Here is a 23,689-nt window from a genome sequence, read left to right as displayed (position 1 = left end):
GGTACACAGAGCTGAGAACCTTTGCGGGTCCCAGGCTTGGGGACATCAGCTCTAGCCAACCAAAGTTTAGTATCCTAGGGGTGAGTAGCAACGGGCACGGACCAATGGTAAGTCCACCACAGTGCAACATGTCTTAGTTTGTGATTTGGGGATGGACCAGGCCAGCCACCTGACATGCGAGGGCCAGTAGAATAACATATATACTGTCCACTATAGGTGGTAGATTACTCTATACCCAATCATGCATCCCGATATGTTTCTTTGAGAAGGGCCCAGGTTGTGATGTCATGCTGATGACAGATCGTAGTAAAACCGGCCTGCGAGCCAAGGAAGAGCGAGATGTGCATGGCTTTTTCCTGTTCCTGTGCTGATCACTGTTGATTTTGTCTGCATTAAACCACGGTTTGAACTTGCCGTTGACTGAATCCTCTGTGCATTCTGGGGGAGGGTGTTGGGCCCTCAAGTTTGTGGACTTCCATTGACGTTCTGTCATACCTGGGAGTCCCTCCCAACAAGTTGGCAGCAGAGGTGATGGTTGGCTACGCCAGCCCGGCATCAGGTAGTTTCCTTCGCCGCCAAACCTGAGAGGCTGCAGGACGCTCGCATATTTGGGAAAACACGTGCCTGTGTAAAGGCTGTCAGGAGCCCCTTGGAAATCATCCTGCCCAAAGTCAGCGAGTAGTCCAGACAGACCAGGACGGGGAGGTGAGCGCCTTGAGGAGGGGCCGGAAGCCGAGCAGCACCAGCAGACCATGGAGTTTAAGTATTGACCCAGTCTAACGGCAACTGTGGGAGGTTGTGGAGTATGGTTTAGTAGTGTTGAGTATTGTCAAAATATTGTTTAGCATTGTCAAAGTAGAGCAGAGGTAGCTGTCCCTTTTCTATGTTTAGGGCACATTCGTTTTTAGAGGTAAATGTTCCTGGTGAATAACCTAGACTATTGACTCGAGGGCACGGATGACAGAAGATATGTAAATAAAAGTATTCCTGTGGGTTGGAAGTTTTAGCTTGGGTCATAGATGACGATATCCCCGTAAGAGTTAGCAAATGAGCTGGCCTACACTGGAGAAGGTGAGTTGACTGGTTAAGTCTCCTGGAGGTAGACGTTTTGCACGCTAGGCGACGCAGAAGGTGCATTTCAATCACAAGAGAATATTGGTATACTCTGCCTGGAGGCGGGAAGACAGCTGTGGGGTTTTTGTGTGGTCTGGGAGTAACAGGCTATTACAGAGCATGCACAGTATTGAATTTGTTTGTATTACCTAGGTTAATAGCTCGGTGACGTCACCCTTAGGTTTGCACATAGGACACGGCGAGCACGAGACAGTGAGGCGCTAGTATTGGAAACTTGGGATTGGCAGACAAGGTGAACCAGTGGCGGTGCGCGGAAGGCACATGTGCAAGATTGTGGGTGTGCCTGAGGAGACAGTGGTTGTAAAGGAGGGTGGTGCATGCCCGATAAGTTTTTCTCTAAACAGCGGACTGTTGAAACCCTCGACTTGAGGTCAGGTAAAGTTACTGAACATATATCAGGGGAAATGTGAGGGTACACACCTCTTCAGCACTTGTGTAAAACACGTCCACCTTATTGAGAAAAGATTTGCAAGTATAGCATAGAAGGGTCCAAAGGTACCGAGGGAAAATTAACTAAACCAGGGCCACCTTGTGGAAATTTCTCCAAAAACAAGCAGCAATTACTACTGACACACATACAGGGTACCGATAAGGGGATAAGTTAACAAAGCGCATGGTTATATTCGAGCTGTGGCGCATGTTTCAGGAGGGCGAGGGGGTTGCCGCGAGGCATCAGTGGATGCTGAGCCAGCAGGGGTTGAAGCCAAGGGCCCATATACTCATCCCTCCACACCTCCCCATGTTCCTCCAAGTGTAGCCTCTGATGACACAGATGATGAGCAAGGAATGTACCCAATGCGAGAATTAAGGGCAGCAGAGGGGTACTCAAATCCGGCATATAAGCCACCACCATTTACCAAAGAGGAGAGGCCAAAAGGTGCAGGGCAGCCAGCTATTGATCCAGAGGCGGGCAGTGAGGTGCAGCAGGACGCGGAGGCGGGGCTTGAGGGCATAGCTACGAACAAGTGGATAGGAGGACAGATACTTCTGAAACTGCAAGGGAAGACAGATGCAGAGGCAGAAGAGGTGAAGGGATGACTAAAGCAATGGAGGGTCTGAAAAGAAGCAGCAAAACCACAGACTGGGTGGAGTTAATGGATGAGAAGGACAGGAAGGAGAGGGACTGGGGGAGAGATTAGAATGCAGGGACAGAGAAAGGAGGAGAGAAGAGAAGTTGGAAAGGGAGGATGGGGAAAGAAGGAAAGAGTAGGAGAAGATGCACATGGAGAGTTAACAGGAAACAAAAGGATTGAGAGAGATCTTAAGGAAAGAAAGAGTTAAAGGGAGATGTGCGAGAAAAGGGAAAGGGAGCTGGAAAAGATCAAAAGATTAAGAGAGGTAGCCGAGCAGAAAAAACGCAAGTTAGCTGAGTGGGAAAAAAGTTGCAGTTGGATAGGCTGGCAAGGGACCGAGCGTGCAGGGAAGAGGACTAGCAAGCCATAAGGGCAGTAAATACACAAGTAGCCCTTGACAGGGCACAAGCTCACGGGGCAGGACCACGATGGACAGGCAAGGAGCAGGCCTGGTGACATGTGGGGGAGGAAGCAGATATGACTTGAGGGATATCGACCTCCATATGAAACCTAACACAGACTTGACATCGAGGAAACTGGGTTTCGCAGGTGATTTTTGTAATAACAGACACAGGATTCGACAATGAGGGCAGGTACAGCTGGGAAGAGAGGGGGGAGCCGTCCCTATCCCAGTCAACGGGGTTGGGACAGACAAGCGGGTGTCATGGGAGTTTAGGACGCACACAGAGGGAGAAGGAGGGGGGAGCTCAGAGGAGAAGGCACGGTGGGTGAATGACTTGCATACACAACATGACACCAACATGTATATCTATAGGTTTAGGGACCTTCCAGGATGAAGGAAAGGGGAGACAGCAATGGGTTGTTCAAGGGGACAGTTAACTTGGGTGTGTGACGACAGCAGGAGAGTGCCCATACTACAACCGATAGATGTATGCGTAGGCATCTAGATTGTGAGAGGAGTCCGCCAAGTAAGACTGACTAGAAGAACGCATGAGGAGGAGGCAGCGTTCACACAGATTCCCTTATTAGAGAGAGGAGGGGTGTGACCTCAATATGTGCCGTGGAAGCACACAGACAAGGAGAATGAAGTGTAGATTGCCATTGTTGAGTGCAGGGGCTGGAAAGTGGATTTATGAGATAGAGAAAATGACATCTGGCCATAGGCTAGTAGTGGGAGACGTAAAAGACCTCTTAGTATCGATCTTAGGAGATGCAGCTGATGACTTATGGAAAAGGGCGGGGTTCCTGGGGGTGATGACACAGAACACGACGGTTCACCATTTGCAAACTGCAGGGCAGTAGTATGACAAGCACTGTGGACACAATACCCAGACACTTCAGACATTGGGACAATTACATCACAGAAAATGAGGGAAGATGAAGACCCTGTGCAGTACATTCAGGAGATTAAAGCACATTGGTGCCTTGAAACCCTTGGGACAAAACAATAGCAATATTCTACCACATACTAGTTCAGGGGCTACCAGAGCAGGTTCAAAAGAGTTTAAGGAAATAGGTAGTAATGGAGGCGAAGGGGTGGCCAAAGATACAACTCACGATAGTCCACCTTTGTAGGCTGTGGCAGGAGAAGGTTAAGAAAAAGGCAGAAGACAGGAAGACAGATGAAGCAAAACTAGTACAGAAAAAACAATCGAAGTATGCGATGGAAGGGGCGGTTATAACCAGCCCCACCCCACAGACACTGCAGCAGCAGCCACAACCACAGCAGCTCGCACCGCCCATGGGAGGAGGGTACATGGGGCAGGGTGGATCACAGCAAGGGTTTCGAGGATGGGGGGGCCAACAGCGACGGCGTGGGTTTGGACCACAGATGAATCACAACCAAGGGAGTTTCCCAGAGGGGTTTCGAGGATATGGGCAACAGATGCAGCAGAACCCAGGAGATTTTTTGGGGGGTTTCCAGGGGCAAGGGAGTGAGCCACCACAGTGTTGGGCCTGTGGGCAGACAGGACACATTTCAAGAGTGTCTAGGTACAGGGGAACGCAGCTGAATTGGGGAGAGCAAAGCCTGCAGCCCTACCAGGAAGATTATTATGCACAGGATCAACAATAGCAAGGACAGATACAGGGCACATATGAACAGCCGCCACAAGCACAAGCATCACAAACACAAATGCAGGTACCACAGATGCTAGCACCAGTACCACAGTATTTACAAGCACCACAGATTTGAGGGAACAAAGAGCAATTAGCACAGATGCAGAACAATGACGCATCAGCACACATGGACACAGTGACGACAACTGGGAGGAGTGACCATGGTAGGGAACAACCCCTTTACAGGGAATGGGATGTCCCCGTACCCTCAATAGGACAGCCACAGACAAACTTGATGTGTCTCATCCCGTCAATCACACCCAACGCTGCAGAAGAACCTCGCATAGGGGTGGTGATAGGTGACAAAAAGGTTTCCTTTCTTGTTGACACAGGGGCAACTAGGTCCTGCATTAGGGAAGGAGCATTTACATTGTCAGGCAATGACATGAACACTCAAGCATTCTCTGGGGCTCAGGAAGTGGTACATTTTACAGACAATATCTCACTTTCTATAGGAAATCACGATCTATCACTTCCTTTGCTTTACTTTCGACAGACACCTGTAAACATACTGGGACGAGACATTATGAGCAGACTGAACTTGGCAATTTCATTTACAGAGAAGGGAATAGTGTGCTCCACACCAGGAATACACATGCTCAATGTAGGACAGATTGTCCAAGCATATTATGGACACACGGTACAGAGGGAGGTGCCAGTTGGCCCAAAGATGTTCCAATATGGAACTGACATCACCATTGCATGGATTCCAGCAATTGCAGGGAAGATGTGGCGAGTTCCAAACGAGTACCTATTCAGGCCTGAGCTACCAATGGACGAGGAAAATAGAACTATAGTGCCAATAGAAATAGAGGCAGCGGTTGCAAGAGAGTACTGGTTGGATGACACAGGATGGGCATGGAGAGCAGTGATCACAGTGGCAGAAGGATGCAGGTTGACCACAGTGACAGATGATTTTCAGGGAAGAAAGGCTAGAAATACAGATGGTGTTTGAAATGTGCGATCTATTGGTTACAAATACACTACAGGGAAGTACCACACAGAATGGCAATGGCACTAAAGGCACAACCACCATTCTGGGAGGAGGACATGGCCAAGGTGCCTAGCACCTTATGGACCACAAGTTCCTATAACGTGGGTCACATGAAAGTATAGGGGAGTGAAGATCAAGTTGAAGCCAGGAGCAATTTTACCAAGAGTAAAATAGTATACCCGAACTAAGGAAGCAGATGAAGACATTTATGAGACAATCACAGCACTGATTGAGAGAGACACCCTGGTACCATCATAGTCCCCATGTGACACATCGGTGTGGCCAGTGCGCTAGGCAAGAGGGGTCATGGCGTTTCATACAGGATTTAAGGCCTATTAACCACATTGTAGAAGCAGAGTATCCTTTAATTGCAAATCCAGTGACAATTTTATGCAGCATTCTCCCGGAAGCTGCCTGCTTCACAGTCGTTGATTTGAAGAATGCATTCTTCTCAGTGCCCTTACAGCCAGACTCAAGACTTGACCAGCTTTATGTATAGAAACCAGAAGCAGAAACATTCTTGTTTGCCACATGGGTACTGCGAGTCACCATCTATCTTTAACAGAGTGATACAGATGGACTTAAGCAACCTACAGATGGAGAGCACAGTTTTGCAGCATGTAGACGACATATTGATTTGCAGCATGACAGAAGACCAGTGTAGGAAGGGCTCACAACACATGTTGAATGTGTTAGCGGACAAGGGATACAAGGTGGACAAGGCCAAACTATAGTACTGTCAGAAGGAGGTGCTATACATGGACAGACAATATCTCAAAATGGCCGGCAGATCAGTCCCAGAGAGAGCAGACTCGATACGCAAGACACCTGAGCCCACAACAGTGAGGGGGATGCAACAGTTCTTGGGGTTATGCAACTACTGCAGAGCATGGGTTTTTTACTACAGAACATACACAAGGCCACTATTGGGCGCTGTAAAGGAAGCACAAAAAGGAGGCAAGACACTGGCCTGGACCTCTGAAATTACTGAGGCATTCGAGGAACTGAAGGAATCAATAAACACAGCACCAGTGTTAGGGATCCCAGACTGCAAAAAGGAATTTTTCCTATTCTCACACAATGACTGTGTAGTGATGAAAGCAGTACTGACACAAAAAACAAGCATGGGCCCCAAGCCAATAGCTTAATACAGTGGGAAACTCGACCAAGTAATGAGGAGGACACTATCCGTGTGAACTAGCTTTGGCAGCTGCCACATTTGCAGTGGAGAAGTCAGCAGCAGTGACAATGGGGTGCACCACCGCTCTTTACATGGAGCACGCCCTCTTTGCAGTACTGCAGAAGCCAAAGAGCACCCGACTACAGAAAGAGCATCAGGATATGAGGTGATACTGTCAAAGGTAGGCCTAAAGGTGTGAGGTGCAGGATTGTTAACCCAGCCACATTGTTGGCAGATGTTCTACAGGTAGGAGACTATGCCCACCACTGTACAGAAAACAGAGATATTCAGTGGCACTCGCAAGGTAGAGGAGGATACGCTTGAGTGGGGAGAGGTGGGGTCAGGCATACTGGGACTGCAGTGGTAAGACTGAAGGGGGATGGGGCAAGTGAAGTAGTAACAAGTGCGTGACTACAATCCCATTATTCAGCTCATGCAGCAGAACTATTGGCCCTAATACTAGCACTGGAAAACAGCATCTATTCAACACACACAGGGAAGGAGGTAATTGCTACACGCATTGGAGAAACATGGATTTGTCCAGGTTTGGCAGAACACGGCACTGAATTTGTGAGCAACTGTCTAGTTTGCCAGCAGTTTACAGCAGAACATACTCCTAGAGGGTGAGAGGAGACATACCGAGACCAGTAGGCCCATTTTCAGCATTTACATGTGGATTATGTCAACATGATCCAAGTCTGTCAAGGGTACCGCTACATGATAGTGGTTGTATGCCGTTCTCCAGGTGGATTGAGGCTGGGCCATGTTCACATACTGACGCCCTTAGAACGGCCAAGTTTCAAATGTTTGCCTGTGCGTACCACCCGCAAGCTAACGGGATATATTGACTCCTGAAGGAGTGCATAGCAAAGACACTGCTGAGTACCAATAAGAATTGGCTGCACTGCCTACCCCTTGCACTTTTTGCATTGCGCAATAAGTCAGGGTCCAACCACCATTTAACGCCCTATGAGGTGGCGACAGGACGGTGCATGCATCTTCCCCTGGCTCCTCCCACAAGAGCACTGAAAGATTGTGATAATAGTGCAGAAGTGTTGGGACAAGAGATGAATGATTTGGTTACTTCTTTGGTGGCTAGCGCTTCTTTTATCTCTTGCCAGATTCAACAACACCGCAAAGGCCCTGAAGACAGCAAAGAGAGCAACGACGACAGTGCACCACAAGACATTGGACTTAAAAACTCTGTGAAAGTGGGCGACATTGTCCTTCCATGTAACTTTATAAGGTGCTGGAATGCGCCTAGGTTCACCGGCCCGCATATCGTGGAGAAAGTGGCTAACCGGGCTGTCAAACTAAAGGGTAAAACAGTCTGGAACCATTTGACGGATGTCAATCCCTACAAAGCAGCAGCCTCACCTGGCAACAAATTCACTGTTACCGACAGGGCCAACGTTCAGCATCTAGGAGAGCTACAAGTGCGTTCTGAACTTACACGGCTAGGAAGAGCGGGACACCCAATGGTCACACGCTCTCGAGCACCAGAAGTAGAGACTGGAACACTCATGGAATGTTTGTTTACATCCATGCGGCCTTCTACCCATCACCCAGATACTGTCTCCAACCAGTTTGTCCATGCTGTAAGGAGACCCAGCAGATTCCGAGCCCAATTCCCTGAGCCCGATCCCCTGGAGTACACTATCTTGCCTTTATAGAATATTTGGCCCAAACATACCCACAGCTTGAGCATGGTGATCCCCCAGTTCTTGCCACGTTGAGAGAGCCATCCGTACGGAAGGTGTGGGAAGAAGTTGCCATCAGTGATTATTTGGTTCGTGGGGCTTAAGAGCATTTACAATATTAACAAAATAACGCATTTTCTTCACGCATTTCAGGCGGGCAGCTATATCTTCAAGCTGCAAGGATCAAGTAGCGTAAGTGAAAATGAGAGAAACAATAAAGAACATTATTATTATGTCATGTCTATTACTTCCAAGTGGGTTGATGGGGTTCGTATTTTGGCAGTTACATGTTGTTGTTAGCGCTACCGCTGTACCCTCTACTAAACTTCCCCCGACCCAAGCAGGTGGAACGACCATGTCAGGTGGACGAGAGAACACTGCTGATAAGGTAAGGAGAGGTAAGCGCATTGTTGCCACAGACATGAAGGGGGTAGACATGTATCTCAACGAACCGGCTCAAGTGTTTAATAACTTGTGGTACAAACATATGTTCAAAGTAGGTAAGGAAACGAGAGCTGTTATGTCTGCTCTTTAATCCCCTACACAAGGAGTGCCTCCAGAACATTCATGGCAACTGAAATACCAGCAGCAAGAGCACAATGCTTAAAGTATCTCTCGATGGTACAAACTCGAGGAAGATTTCAAGGGAAGACAGCCACACTGAGATGGATGTCCAAAACAACATTCCCATATGAAGATAATTACATAAACACATTAGACATGATGAACAATGAGCTCTACAGTACATAACTGATGGTCCTGACAAAGGAGAAACAAAGACTATCACCCTGAATGAACTACCATGTCCATGGACAAGAGTGAAGGAGACAGGAGGGGAGCCTGGTTGTTGGGAAAGACCACAGATACTAGTGTATGGCCAAGTACACACAAACGATGGATGGCAGGATGGAGTGGTGTGAAGCAAGGCCCTGACACTAACGCAGTCCCCAGTGACCAAGGTACAGGAAGAAAATGACAAGGGCCTGAAGGAATGGGAAGCAAGTGCAAAGTTACTGACATGGGTGGACAATGAAGCTGGTCCAGTGCCAATAATACTCCTGAAGACACCAGCACTGTGCCATCAGAACAATGGTGAAGTTGAAGTTGGTGAGAATGTTGGGTGCAGAAGCTTTGAACAACACAAAGCTATGAAAGCAGGAACATCAGTACCAATAGATCATTACTGGGCTTGTGGATCGAAGGCATACAAGAAGATGCCACCCATCTGGGGAGGAGTTTGCTCATTGGTACACATCAGCATGCCTTCATTGGTCATGCTTAGGAAGGATGTAAAGCTTAATGAGTTCCCGAAAATAGACGATAACAAAAGAAGGAAGAGATCCATCAAAGTGCCACCAACTGCCAGGGCAGAAAAGGCAGAAAAGCTAGCAGGATTGAGAAGGGCGACGAGAGCACCAAGAAGCCACATTGCTGACGTTGTTAGAGACACCACGACATAGCAGCATTAGACATGAAGCACACGTGCCACCTGCACTTTGGGACATAAGCACACACTCCAACACATGAAGACCATGAGCATACAGTTCTATAGTTAGAGGATAGACACATATATGTACTGTCATTGCTTTTATTATTTTGCCATTAGCCAAATGCAGCAAAGCAGAAACCGCAAGAGGCAAGAGATCCTGAGCAAAGCTTGCAGATGCCTAAACACAAATAACCCTATGGAACTACAGGAACACCGATGGGACATGACAGAACCAAGTGTGACTAACCTATGGAAATATAGTATAGCATGGACACTGTAGGAACCGCATTATACGGTTTAGGAAAATTACAGCATGCCAAATGCCCCTCAGCAACAGACGAGCTGAGCAGAAATTCAGGCTAGACAGAGAGCAAGACGTGTGAGTCAAAACCCGCAGCCAAGGCCAAGAGATACGGATGGAATTTCAATCCCCAGATGACAGAGGGACCAGCTGAAGAAATGTAATTAATCCTCATAATTCAGAGTTGCACAGCTCAAATTCGTGGTCTCTGAACATGTGATGCGGCTGAGGCAGACAATGGACAGCGAGCAGTGGTGTGAAAGGTGCACTGGTCCCAGGCTGCGAGACACAGACAGTGACAAGTATGCAACAATATGCAACATGTGCTGCGCTGATCAGGAGAACACTCTGATAAGCTAAGGTGGTGTACACAAGTTACAATGCAGACACAGTTATTTTTGTTACCTTGAAGAGGTACACAGAGAGCTGAGAACCTTTGCGGGTCCCAGGCTTGGTGACGTCAGCTCTAGCCAACCACAGTTAAGTATCCTATGGGTGGGTGGGTAGCAACGGGCAAGGACCAATGGTAAGTCCACCACACTGCAACATTGTTATAGTTAGTGACTTGTATATGGACGAGGCCATCCACTTGACATGCGAGGGCCAGTAGAACAACATCTATAATGTCCCCATATAGGTGGTATATTACTCAATACCCAATCATGTCTCCCGATAGGTTTCCCAGAGAAGGGCTCAGGTATGACATCATGCTGACGACAGACCATAGTAAAACCGGCCTGCGAGCCGGGGAAGAGCAAGATGTGCATGGATTTTACCTGTTCCTGTGCGGATCCCTGTTGGATTTGTCTGTAATAAACTGCAGTTTGAACTTGCCGTTGACCTAGTCCTCTGTGCATTCTGGGAGAGGGTGATGGGCCCTCCAAAGTCTGCGGACTTCCAGTGACCCTCTGGCATACGTGGGAGTCCCTCCCCACAAGTATTATTACTGGCATTATGTGCAAAGCCAAAATCAGTATGTTCTTTTCTTATATGGGAATACTGGCATATACATAGGTGCTGTCAAAGTGGACATGTATGGGCACAGCCACCATGAACATGTTTTATACTGGCATATATGGAAATGCTCCTGTACACTATTGGTGAATTGCATATGTTGGATTTTTGGGTTAAAACCAATTGCAAATGTCTGGCTTTTTAACCAGTTTTTCACAAAAAGTGGTGCTATGGTCCAACATTTCTACACTGTACACAAGATTGTAAGCACAAGGATTTTGTCAAGTGACCGTGGACACAGAGATGGAATGTCTTGTGATGATCGTAACAGAGACTACAGCTGAAAATAAACTTGCTATAACTGCAACTTGCAAAAGCAAATTACATAGTCCGACATGGATGCTTATTCTACTCTAAGCTTTTTGGAAGTTTTTGTCTGCATTGTGAATTTGAGTTGTTTAAGAACTGCCTAAATCAATGATTGCCTGAAGTGTGCCTGAAATAAACCTTTAATAAGTCTAGCAATTATTGCATACAATTTCAGAAAGACAAATTATTTGTTATTCCTATTCTTTCTCATTTAGAGTCACTGCTTAAAGTGTTAGACGTGTGGAACACCATGTTTTTTTTTTTTAATGAGGCCTTAACAAGCATGCCAGCAACTTCAGAAAAAACAGCCACATGGCACTGGCTACAGCCCAGGAGTTTCAATATTTAGGGGTAGCAAGGGAGATTGCAGGGGTCGCAAGTGTGACCCCTGGCAACCCCCAAATGACGTCCCTAGTCCGAATGTGTTTAGGTCTGAAATTCCTTTGGCTTTCCTGTACAGCCTCATTTTGAAGGTTTAACCACCCAAGAGCATGGATGGAGGTTCCTCCCTGGTAGTGTGTTCTGCATTTCTGTAGCACATTAGAAGCTTTAATCGGATTAGCTCTGGGGCAATCGTTTTTCTTGGATGCAAGACAACGCAGAGCAACACAGGTCCGAATCCCGGTCCCGCGCTTACAGCTTGGTCCCCTGTATTAAGCAAGTTATGTAATTGGATTAATATGTTAGCGTGTTCTTTGCATCTCACTACAAGTCAAATAACCTGCACTTATTATGTCAGTCCACTGGGGCAGGGTAGTCTGTATGAATTGTCACAGGCCAAAACAGTTCTTGATTTTTCTGCCTATTAAAATGGGGATTTTTCCAGGTGCCACCTGACGGGCCAAGTCTACTGATGAACGTGATTTCTCACCCATGGACCACGCATATATAACCTGACCAGCAGGAACACCAATCCAAAAGACACTGCGTTGTCATCCTAGATCGGTTTAGTGCATTGATCCTTCACATTCTTTGATTCTATTATAGATTAGCTTTTTCCAATAATAACTGAAATTGGAGAAAATAAATACTATGACTATCTATCATGATGGCTCTGTGCCTCTTCCCCCTTCTCGCTCAATTTCCCCAGTCCCACCACATCAACTATCCCCAAGTCACAGCCTCTAATTGGTCACATGTCATGTAGTCCTGTGACTTCCCCCAAATGTAACCTGCATGATGGGGACTTGTAGGTTCATATTGAGAATGGGGGGGGGAAAGAAGTACTTCTTCCCACATTGTGGTCTCCTCAAAAACCATGGCCGGCTGATTGGAAACCTCACAGTGGCATCAGTGCCATAGCTGGACTGGGAAGGCCCGGCACAATATTCCAGACATCTATTGTGGTGCATAACGTAATGGTGATAAAGTAGGTCATTGAGCATTTGACATTCTTACTCTAGAAGAGAGATGTAGCTTACAGCAAAATGGACCAATTATTAATGGAGGCGTTTTTCACTGCACCAACATTCAGCTCCAATGGCTTCATAGTGCTGTTGAAGGAGGTGGTGAGCGAAGGGCCTAGGCTGAAGGAGGGGTGCAAACATTCAAAATGTGAAGCAGCCCTTTAACGGCATCTGCTGGAGGAACAGTAGTGCAAAAGAACAAAGAACGCTGCAATCCTGGGATCAGGTAGGCAAGGAGAACAAGTACAAGTTGGGCATAAGGGTCCCAGACTGCATTATGGGTGATATTGGACCCAGGTGGGCTGATTCCAGCAAGAGTGCAAGAAGTGGCATTGGGGTGGAACTAGGGCCCGAGGGCCGCCTGCAGTCAGTTGTTTGTTCTAAAACCTGTCCAGGTGTAACAAGGGAGACAGCAGTGACCCCCAAATGATGTCCCTGGTTACCCACCACAAATGCACCCAAGCAGGTGCAGCAAAGCAAGTATGCCCCTACGTGGATAAATTATGAGCTGCGCCCTGTGCTGGAGTGGGAGAATTGCTACCAGCAATTATGTGGCACGTCTCTCTCATCGGTCCTCACACGGTAACACCATACTGCCCTTGCTCATGGCACCCCCAAGTCATAACAACAAGCGCCATTAGAAAATGTTGCTTTGTGCCTTAGAAAATAAAGGTTTCCCAAATCAAACTGACAAGTGAAAGGAGAAGAGGCCAGTATGTGAAAGTTAACTGGCAAAACGCTCATCGTAAGAAACTTCTTGTAATAATGTAATGACCTAACAGCAGTCTGGCCTCGGAGGCATAGCCAGACTCATTGCACAGGCACGCAACAACAACATTCCGGTTTCTTCTTGGTTTTGCTTGAATCTTGATTGCCCCTGCAACCTTATAAATAACCTATCATCATATCATAACCTTGTTGGTACTTTATAGGCTGAAGTGCTTGGTCCCACACATTTCCTCTACAACCTGTCATGTCACAAAGTTCCAGCCCCAGGTCCAGTTTACCTCCACTGTGGTCCTATGATACAGTAAGTGAGGCCCACTTCCAAGGTTCGGAATTCGGAGAGTACGCCTAAACCCGAGCATACACGATCACTGTGTCGCCCAGCTGTGGTAACGAACATCGTGGGTGCCTTGCTGCTGTGTCCCCCTGAGTCCTCAGACTCGCTGCAGCAGAATTGGCCTGATCCCTTCATCAGAAGCAGAGAAATCACCACTGTCCTGCCATAGAACCATCCCTGGAACGCAGCCCCTGAAAGCCGCAGAGCGGCACAACTGCAGGATTTGAACCTGCGACCGAAGTGGACTCGACTGCCGAAGTTTGGTCCAGAGTGCATGGAGGGTCGGTGAGTACTTGCAACCCTTACCTGTGACCCTTGGCGCATCCATCAATTTTTACGCACAAGTGTCCCCTGAGGGCCACTCTTCTTTAATGAGTTAGCCTGTGCTACCGAGCTAGTCCCAATTCTTGGATCCTGTTGTGCCCTCTTGGGAAGACCCTCCTCGAATAGTGGGAACGTATTCTTCACTGCCTCACCCACCTTCCTGAGCCGCTACAGCCCCTTGAAGAGACCCTGTTTTGACTTAACCACACGATCGCGTGCGCCAGCATCAAAAGTGCTTTTGAGCGCAAGCTTCCACTCAACTTAGGGACTGGACTGCCTCTTAGTTAGGGTTTGAATTGTGAAGGACTGCCTAAATGATATTCGCACTGTGTGACCCCTTTCTTTGCAGGTTGTGGCTAAATACTGTGTACTATTCCTTTAGACCATTGGTTACTGTATATATGTTTGTTAGATTACTGTTGTGTTAAATAGTCCCGCTGAATAATTACTTTGTGTTTGACTTAAAAGGCCTTTAAAAATGTATATATATTTTTGATATACAGAGTAATTTGTGGTCTTGTTTACTGCGTGTGCTCATTGTGGGCTTTCGATTGCTCTCACCCCTCCTAAGAACTAGTCTTAACCGCCGCCAACGCTACCGTGATTGGTCTGGCTTGTCCAGAAGATGACCCTGTTCCAAGAAACTAGGCTGGCCTTCTGAACCTCTGCCCACCAGGTCAGAAAGGGAACATAGGATTGTAGTACAATTAAATACAAACAAACAAAGATAGAGAGGGGAAGGGGACAGCTGAACCTACTATGCCTTGTGAGTATTCAAAATGTGCAAGTGCAGGAAGGAAGAGGGCAGTAGGTACTGTGGTGTCGGTGCTCAAGGGTGAGCCGCAGATGAAGTGCAAATTAAGTGCTATGCAGCAAGGAGCCGCGTTGGGTGGAAAGTGCGAATCTCCAGTGCGAAGGGTGTGCCAAGGCAAGTGCTGAAGGAAGACAGATGCTGTGGAGATTAGGTGTGAATGGTCGGAGGCCCAGAGGATGCATAAGGGTCCAAGACACCAATCACAGCGACTGTGGTATTAGCAGAGGAAGGAAGAAGGAAAGGAGGAGGAAAAGAGTCGAGTCTTGAGGTGTTTTTGGAACTTCAGGAGGTCCTGCTCTAGACGCAGCGGGGGCAGGGCTGTTCCAGAGGAGAGATCCAGCTGAAGAAAGCCAGCCTACAATGTGACCTCCTCCCCACAAAAACGTAAGAGCTACAGCCTAAGCAGGTGAGCCCGATCTCCAGGACTGACATCACCTCATGAGATGGTCGAACCTCCATATTTTGGGTGGGAGATCCAACTACACCAACCATCTAGACATCCCTTGAAGCCTCAAAGCCCAGGCTGGCTGCTCAAGCTTCCCAGTGATAGCAGCCACTAATTGGAACCTGCTCCCTCCCACAACCAGAAGCATTGAGCCCCACGCGGCCTCCAGAAAAGCAATCAAACATTACTGTTTGTATAACATGTAAGCCAGGTTATCAGCACTTCTTCTGCATCTCATGTCTAAACTACTCTACTAGACAATATCTCACGTAACTCCCGTCTGTCACTCATTATTTCACGTCCACCATGTTAGGCACACGCGACTTGTAACCCATGCATTGCCTCATACTTTTTGTAACTAAGACACTTTCTTGAAACATCGCCTCGATGCCTCCGGGCTGCTAGACGCTTTACAAATACAAAAATAAATAAATAAATGTTGTGTACAAGGTCTCTTTGTGGGCCCCTGCTGCTCCCATAGCAGCAACAGACGAGTCACTCTCACGCAGGCACGGGAAGTGACGCCACTGCTAGGATACATAGTGGGCCCGCCTATGCTCTAAAGGGTGTCCAGTTAAAGTACCTAATGCAAAAGGATCGAATGCCAAAGGGTCGACTCAATTTGACCTAAAACCAAAGGGTCGAATTTTTTTTTTTTTAAATATGTATTTTTTTGGGTTTCTGTTTTAGGAAAAAAAGTGGTTTTACCACAAAAAAAAAGGGGTTGGCGGGGGATTCCCCCCCCCCCAAAAAAAATTTATAATTATTCAACCCTTTGGTTTTAGGTCCTATGCATTCGAAACTTTGACCTATAACTGCTCTAAAGCAGGGAAATCACTGCCCGACAGTAATCTCCAACACGTCTGTGTATGATCACTCCTCGCGATGCAACCCTTTCCACTAGCACTCACTGTGCGCCCAGGGCTCATAACCAAAGGGTGTAGATAGATAGAACCCCGGACACCGTGGGATTTTGCAAAAGTGTGACCCAGGCTGAAAAGAAGGCGTCTAAAAGGAGACTGTCCCGCGCACAGGCCCCCCAGTTCACTCAGCACCCTGCAGGCTAAGACATTTAGGACGCGTGTTGTTACTACACACGGACCACAGGGAAACGTGATGCAGTGAGAAGACGGGACATAGCGGGTCTCTCTCCTACTTGGCTGGCGGGAAAGTATATCAGTACGTCTATGCGTGACGTCACCAGCAGAGAGGCACGCAGACACAGGCAACATTCTGCATCTCACACTAAGACACGGCACTGAAATGTCACCACTGTGTGTGGCCGGCGTACGAAGAATGCCAGTGCGCGTCTGATTTCTCATGTCAATGCAGTGTGTCGGATGTAATGTGTTGCTTGTTTGGATGAGGGGTCCTGGGGAGAAGAACAGCGAGGGCGGAGGGTGGGGGTGGGGGCTGTTCTGACGCGAATATTTCTTTTGTTTAACTGAATACACACACGAGTTTTGGGGATCAGGCCAGCATGCAGATATAGAAAGAAAGAGGCGCGGGCCGAGGAAACAGATCATGAAAGTCAAACTTCCATCCCAAATTACACACGACTTCTTCGTGTCTCCTGCCTGGTGCCAAACGGATGGGCTCTAGGACCCGGCGCCCCTCCAGACGCCACGCACACAGCACAGAAGCCACGTAGGCTGCGCAGCTGCAGGGCCTGGGGGTCTCTCACTGATTGCCACGGGGGTCGCACCTAATGCCTGTCACGCGTCACTCACGCTAGTAGAACAGGAGTATCGCACACTCTGTCGGGCACAGGGGTTTAACCCATAGCCTGCCATCCAAGGCGTCTCGCTCACTGTCTCACTCACAGCCTGCCACGACGCCTCACCCAATGACCGTCTCACTCACTGCTTACTTGCTAGGGGGTCTCGTCACCTACTACACAACCTTGCTACTATAGGTCTAGTATGATAGGAGATGCTACTCTCAGCCTTTACTTGATGTTTTTCACCTACATTACGCCTTTCACAGGATCTCACTCACAGCACGTCTGCCAAGGGATCTCCCACATAGCCTGTCTACAAAGGGGTCTCATACCTGCCAAGGGATCTCACAAATATCTGCCATGAGATGTCACAAATATCAGCCAAAGGATCCCACCCACAGCATATCTGCCAAGTGATCTCACGCATAGCTTGTCTGCCAAGGGATCTCATGTCTGCCAAGGGATCGCTCCCACAGCACGTCTGCCAAGGGATCTCCAGCATAGCCTGTCTACAAAGGGATCTCCTCTGCCAAGGGATGTCACAAATATCTGCCATGCGATGTCACAAATATCAGCCAAAGGATCCCACCCACAGCATGCCTGGCAAGGGATCTCGCGCATAGCTGGTCTACAAAGGGATCTAATATCCAGTGGTCGAAGTGTATGAAAAGAAGTAGTGGAACTATGTTCCCTGCTGGCCTGCACCCACTCCCCACAAACCCCATCATCATGCCCCTCCCAGACACAATACACACCCCAAACACTTGAACCTACTGTTTAAGGGAACGTTCAGTGCAGTGCACTGAAAGGGCAAGTTTCAACTTCTTCCTATGCTTTTATTTTTTAAAAAAAACCAATCCGGAAGGGTTTCTTTTTAAATTAAAGTATAGGAGCTGTAAAAGGTAATTTAAAAAAAGTAGAGGAGCACCGCTCCCGAGCGCGCCCGCTCACTTCGACCACTGCTCATATCTGCCAAGGGATCTCACAAATATCTGCCATGCGATGTCACAAATATCAGCCAAGGAATCGCATCCACAGCATATTTAGCAAGGGATCTCACACATAGCTCGTCTGCCAAGGGATCGCACCCACAGCATGCCTGCCAAGAGATCTCACACATAGCTTGTCTGCCAAGGGATCTCATAACTGCCAAGGGATCGCACAAATATCTGCCAACGGATCTCATGTGTAGCATCCAAGAGATCCATACAGAGGTCGAAATTGAAGTTTGATGAGCAGCAGCTAAAAGCAGCTCGTTGGTATTGGGCATCACCCGGTAGGCAGGAGCTACGTCGGTAGAACCAGGAGCTACACACGCACCACAAATCTAACTAGCACATGAGATGCAAACACAACCCTTCTGACCATGATGTATGTTCAATTCTGCTTTAAATGCCACTTGGATGTGTCCTTTATTTACCTTTATTCGGATTATCAAACATACAGAGTTAATATCACATATGTACGTGTGTATGGTGTAGGTTTGCATGGGGAGCTAAAGTAGCTCCTGCTAACTGATGGCTTCAAGGTAACCAGGCTCTCCTAAACTAGAAGCAGGTGCTAAATAGCTCCCAGTTCCCTGACATTTCGAACCCTGATGTAGCAAATATGCCAAAGGAACTCACATGTAATATGTCTTCCAAGATATATCACATGTAGCATGTCTGCCAAGTGATCAATCTCACATAGAGTATGTCTGACAAGGGATCTCATGCATAGCTTGTCTGACAAGGGGTCTTGTGTGTATCATGCATGACAAGGGGTCTCAAACACAGCACATCTTCCAAGGGATCTCACATGTAGCATGTCTGCCAAGTGATCTCACGTCCAGTGTGTCAGCCATGGGATCTGGGCCAGAGCTTGCCTGGCAGGGATCTCATCTGTGCTCAGATTGTTGGGGGGGTCGAGGGAGGCACTAGATGTCAAGTGGGGTGTTCTCATTTACACACTATCTGCACTGTGGTCTCACCTACAGGCTGCTATCTTGTGTTATTGGGTCTTCTATAACGTGACCTCTGACAATTCCACAGCCTCCTAGCTCTTGCACACCTGCAAGCGATGAGTTGGTGTGTGGAATTAGCAGCAGTAGAGAGAGCAGAGTAAGGTAGTAGTTGCTGCAGTGTTGATGGGTACAGATTGGCCGTAACCTGGCACTGCGTGTCTACGTTACGGTCCTACGCCATCCTCAGTACATGCACTTCTTATTTTTGAGTGTGTGAGTACCTGCACTTTCCAAAGCCTAAAAAAGAGAGTACTGGTACTCAACTATGTGGCAAGGTGAAAATGAAAGCATTTAATTTAACGTTAGCTCCTGCAGCCTTTGCTGTGGACCATTGTGCTGTCTCCCTCCTCCTCCTCTCTCAATCGCAGTGCCAATATAGCCCACCCTGTAGAACAGGAGTGCCAAGCTGCCAACCCAGCAGGCATAGAGCACCATGTCTCTAGTTGGGCTTCAGCGGGTAGCCATGGGGCACATTGAGAGCTTTCGTGTGGAGCAAAGATTCCTTTGGAGAGCCTGGGCAATTACTTGCTTAACATGTTCCTGTGTTATTAGAACTGCCCTTTCCAATGTGGAAATGTTTAAGTAAACCTGCACACAGCTCCAGGTACCTACTAAATTCCTTACTATTGGACAATGAAAGCGAGCAATAAGAAAACTCGCCTCTAAAGCTTCATTTACACCCCTGATGTCTGCTAGCTTGCCACACAATAAGGAACGTTTCGTTTTATATGGATACTCGAGCTTTCCCAACATGATGCATAACAACAAAGTGGAACCGCGTGTGAAAGAAGCCCAGGTTCACTGCTTTAACCAAACAGGTTTAAACTGATCATTACCTGCAAACATTGGGGTTTCTCAATTCATGTCATATTTCATACATCGCAATCCAGGTGCAGAAACTGGTCAAAATCAATCTGTGATTGATGAGTGTTTTTGGGAGATGGTTGCGTTAGGCTGACAGAATGAAAGGATGGCCTCTTTGGTCTCCTCAGCTATGCTTTCTGTCTTCGCATCAAGAGCATTAACTTTGCTACCAGGACTCTCTTTGAACCCCCTCACTTCACACCTACTTCCTCGTACCGTCACCAGGCTGGATGGCTGACCATGCAAAACAGGGCCAGATTTCAATGTCTTCTCATGGCTCTATCCAACTCTACAAGCCGTCGCGTAATCTCTGCTCTGCCTCTTTGGCTACCCTTGTGGCACCTCACCCTCCCTGTGCTCCTCTCGCTTCCGCTCCTTCTATCTTCTTGCTTCACTTGTATGGAAGTCTCTTCCCCGGACATTCGAGAAACAGTTCACATTGATTTTTTCAAAACCAAACTAAAAGCCTACCTCCCCGCATTACCCTCTTAACATACCTCTCATCTGCCTGCTAACTAACATTGTTCCCTCGCTTGCGAAAGTATGAGTTTGTGTGGGGATCCAGTCGGGTTCATACATGCCATGTGCTTGGGCTGTTAGGGGTCTCTCCCACTGTCAGACTTTCCAACCATAACATATCACCCAGGTGGCCTCTCACACAGGCCTGTGGCTATAGGTAAGAGCCCCACCCCCCCTGTGGCAAAACAAAAACATGTGAATGAGACCCTCGTGCTAGACAAGAGGTCCCATCCTCACATCTGTGAAAGCCCTGTAGGCCTTCCAGAGGCACTGGCCTTTTATGTGACTGACTCGGCCTCGTCTGCAACAGGAGGCGCCAACCTGGCATTTTGGTGACGCTGCCACATAGACCATTCAGAGGCAGTGCCCATCACTGGACTGGCTCTGCCTCGGCTGAAAGGGTCTTCCTGACATGCGGCCTTGGCTTTAGCATATCTCCGCTAATACCATAAAGGGCTACCCCACCTAGGGGGATGCTTAGCCTTCCTACCTTACGGGGTACACCATATTCTATTAAGCAAATGGGGGCTAATCCTCACAAGACAGGGAACTTGAAAAACCTGCTTCACAGATGCATTCTATATTTAATATCATACATCAGTTTTAGTGAACACACATTGACACACAATAATATCCAGTGAAAAACACACAATAGAAAAACTACATCTATGAACATAGCACATGGATTAAAACCATACAGTGCCACTGTGCACTGTTTTGTTCTCAAACATTTGAAGCAAAACAGCTATTTAAGGAGCACTGAATTACATACTATTTGTATTTTGCTTCCAATGTTTGAGAACAAAACAGTGCATAGTGGCACTGTATGGTTTTAATACATGTGTTATGTTCATAGATTATTTTTTTCTAGTGTGCATTTCTTACTGGATACTTATTTATTTTGTATGATTGTGTGTGCATATATGTTCACTAAAATTGATTGGTGATATTACATATAAAAGTCATATGTGGAGCAGATGTTTCGAGTTGCCCGTTTGTAGTGATTGACCTCCCTTTGCTTAATAGAATTCAGGATATCTCCCCCACACCCTTACCCGGTCAGTAAGATGTAGTGCCTTGAATAATAAAGGCCCTGGACAAGCACTAAAGGCCAGCCGAGGCCGTCCTGGCATGGGACTGCCTCTACCACAGCCCTGCCAGAGACACCATCTAACATGTGACTGACCCTGCCCCAGTCCCACCGTTCTTTCAGAGACACCAATCTCCTGACTCTACCCCAGCCACACCAGCCCAACGAGACACCAGATGGCATGTGATTGACCCTGCCCCAGTCCCACCGTTCTTTCAGAGACACCAATCTCCTGACTCTACCCCAGCCCACCGAGACACCAGCTGGCATGTGATTGACCCAGTCCCACCGTTCTTTCAGAGGCACCAATCTCCTGACTCTACCCCAGCCCACCGAGACACCAGCTGGCATGTGATTGACCCTACCCCAGTCCCACCGTTCTTTCAGAGACACCAATCTACTGACTCTACCCCAACCCCATCTTTCCTTCGGCGATAGCCCGACATGAGACAGGCCCTATCGCAACACCACAGGCATTCGCGAAAATTAATCTAAGATATGACTGCCTCTCGCCCAGCCCCAGCAGCACCTCCGAGACGCCAGCTGGCATGTGACTGGCCCTGCCCCAGTCCCACCGTTCTTTCAGTATACTGACCCCACTCCCACCCAAACTTCCTTCGGATGTAGCCTACCATGAGACTGACTCTATGCCAAACCCCTTGGCCTTCGGGAGAAAGCACCTGAAGTGACTGACTCCGTATCACCGTTATGTCAGATACTCCAGCTAACACGCGGCCTTCTCCCCCACAGTTGCACCATTTTTCAGAGACCATGTCATCCCCTGGCATTGCTCACTCCTTGATATTATCTTGCCAGCGAATGAATACATAATTGAATTGATGGATGGATGGATGGATGGATGAATGAGTCGCCCTTGATTTTCGCGTCTCCCCGCTCTTACCTCCCTCGCCTCACCTGGAACAGCGCCACCTGCAGGTAGTTGTAGGGCTCCCGCCGGCGGAACTCGTCCTCCACGTCGCGTGTGGTGCGGTGCCTGGACGCCGGACCCACCCGCTGTGCCAGGCAGTAGCTCTGGCACTCGGCCCGCCGCAGCACCCCCTCGAAGACTCCCAGCTCCCGCAGGTGGTCTGGCCAGCTCGGTGGCACCGGTGGGGCGCCCTCGAAGACGCCCAGCTTGCGCAAGTGAAGGGGCGCCCCCGGGCGTGCCACCTCGCCCTGGTCCTCGTCCTCCTCGGTCTGGCATTGGGCATGGCACGCCAGTTTAGCATCTCGCACCTGTGCCCGGCTCTGCAGGGCGCCCAGCAGGTACTCCTCGGTGGCCAGCCAGTCCTTCTGGAAGTAGGCCCGCACACCCGAGTAGTACAGGCGGTCGAAGGGCTGGGGGAGGCCGGCCAGGACGGGGCCCCAGTGGCAGCAGGAGAGGGCAAGGAAGAAGGTGGCTACCTCAGCTGGCAACATGACGAAGTGGACGGTGGCAGGAGACGCTGGCGGTGTCAAGGGGGGGGTGGCAGGAGCAGGACCTTTTAATGATGACAGAGAGAGGGGCTGGTAATGGCTGAGGTGGGCTTAGCCTGTCACACGCAGAGGTGGGGTTCAGGAGGGCTGTAGCCCGTCACGAGCAGAGGTGGGGTTCAGGAAGGCCCGCTGTTACGCAGGGGATGCTGGCAGGACAGCCACTTGGAGGCATAGGTGACTGTTAAAGGCAAATGCCGGTGCGGCATCACAGGAGGGCCAGTGTCCTGCCTGACTGCTGGGCCAAGGTTGGCAGCTCCCCCGTCTTCTCTCCTTACTTCTGAGTGGGGAGCTGGTGGAGCGCATCCCCTGGCTGCTCTCCTAACTTTCTGGTGATGGTTTGTTCAGCTGAGGAGCTGTAGGAGGAGTCCGGGGGAAGGGGGTGAGGAATGTGCTGGCCCCGCCCCACCCGACCCGGAGGACACACATTTCTCTTCTTCCAGAGAGCGGCCACTGGCTCCGCTGTCTGAGAGCTTGTGTGCACACGTGGTGTTTGCCAGAGGAAGGAATGGGGGAGGGAAGACGGGGCAGCCCAAAAAACTTTACAAAAAAAAGAGACACTGCATTGGGAGAAAAACCAGAGAGAGGGATCGCAGGGTGTGTGTTTTTGCGCTTAACTAGCACTGCCGCTGTTCACGTGCGCACACACACGCACACATAATGTTGCATTTAGCGACTCCCAAATCCGGTACCCCA

General features: G+C 48.6%; 1 protein-coding gene across 1 annotated transcript in view; it reads right to left on the bottom strand.

The window, feature by feature from the left end:
- The window catches only part of P3H3 (prolyl 3-hydroxylase 3), a 112,194-nt gene extending 88,813 nt beyond the window's left edge, over window positions 1-23,381 (bottom strand). The window contains exon 1 of the mRNA XM_069650633.1: window positions 22,436-23,381. Within this exon, the coding sequence (XP_069506734.1) occupies window positions 22,436-22,939 (504 nt within the window). The 5' untranslated portion in view covers window positions 22,940-23,381. The remainder of the gene's footprint in view (window positions 1-22,435) is intronic.
- Window positions 23,382-23,689: the final 308 nt, after the last annotated feature.

This window comes from Ambystoma mexicanum, chromosome 3p, assembly GCF_040938575.1.
Source record: "Ambystoma mexicanum isolate Mex_15411 chromosome 3p, UKY_AmexF1_1, whole genome shotgun sequence".
Lineage (NCBI taxonomy): Eukaryota > Metazoa > Chordata > Amphibia > Caudata > Ambystomatidae > Ambystoma > Ambystoma mexicanum.
This window is presented reverse-complemented; position numbering and strand designations above follow the sequence as displayed.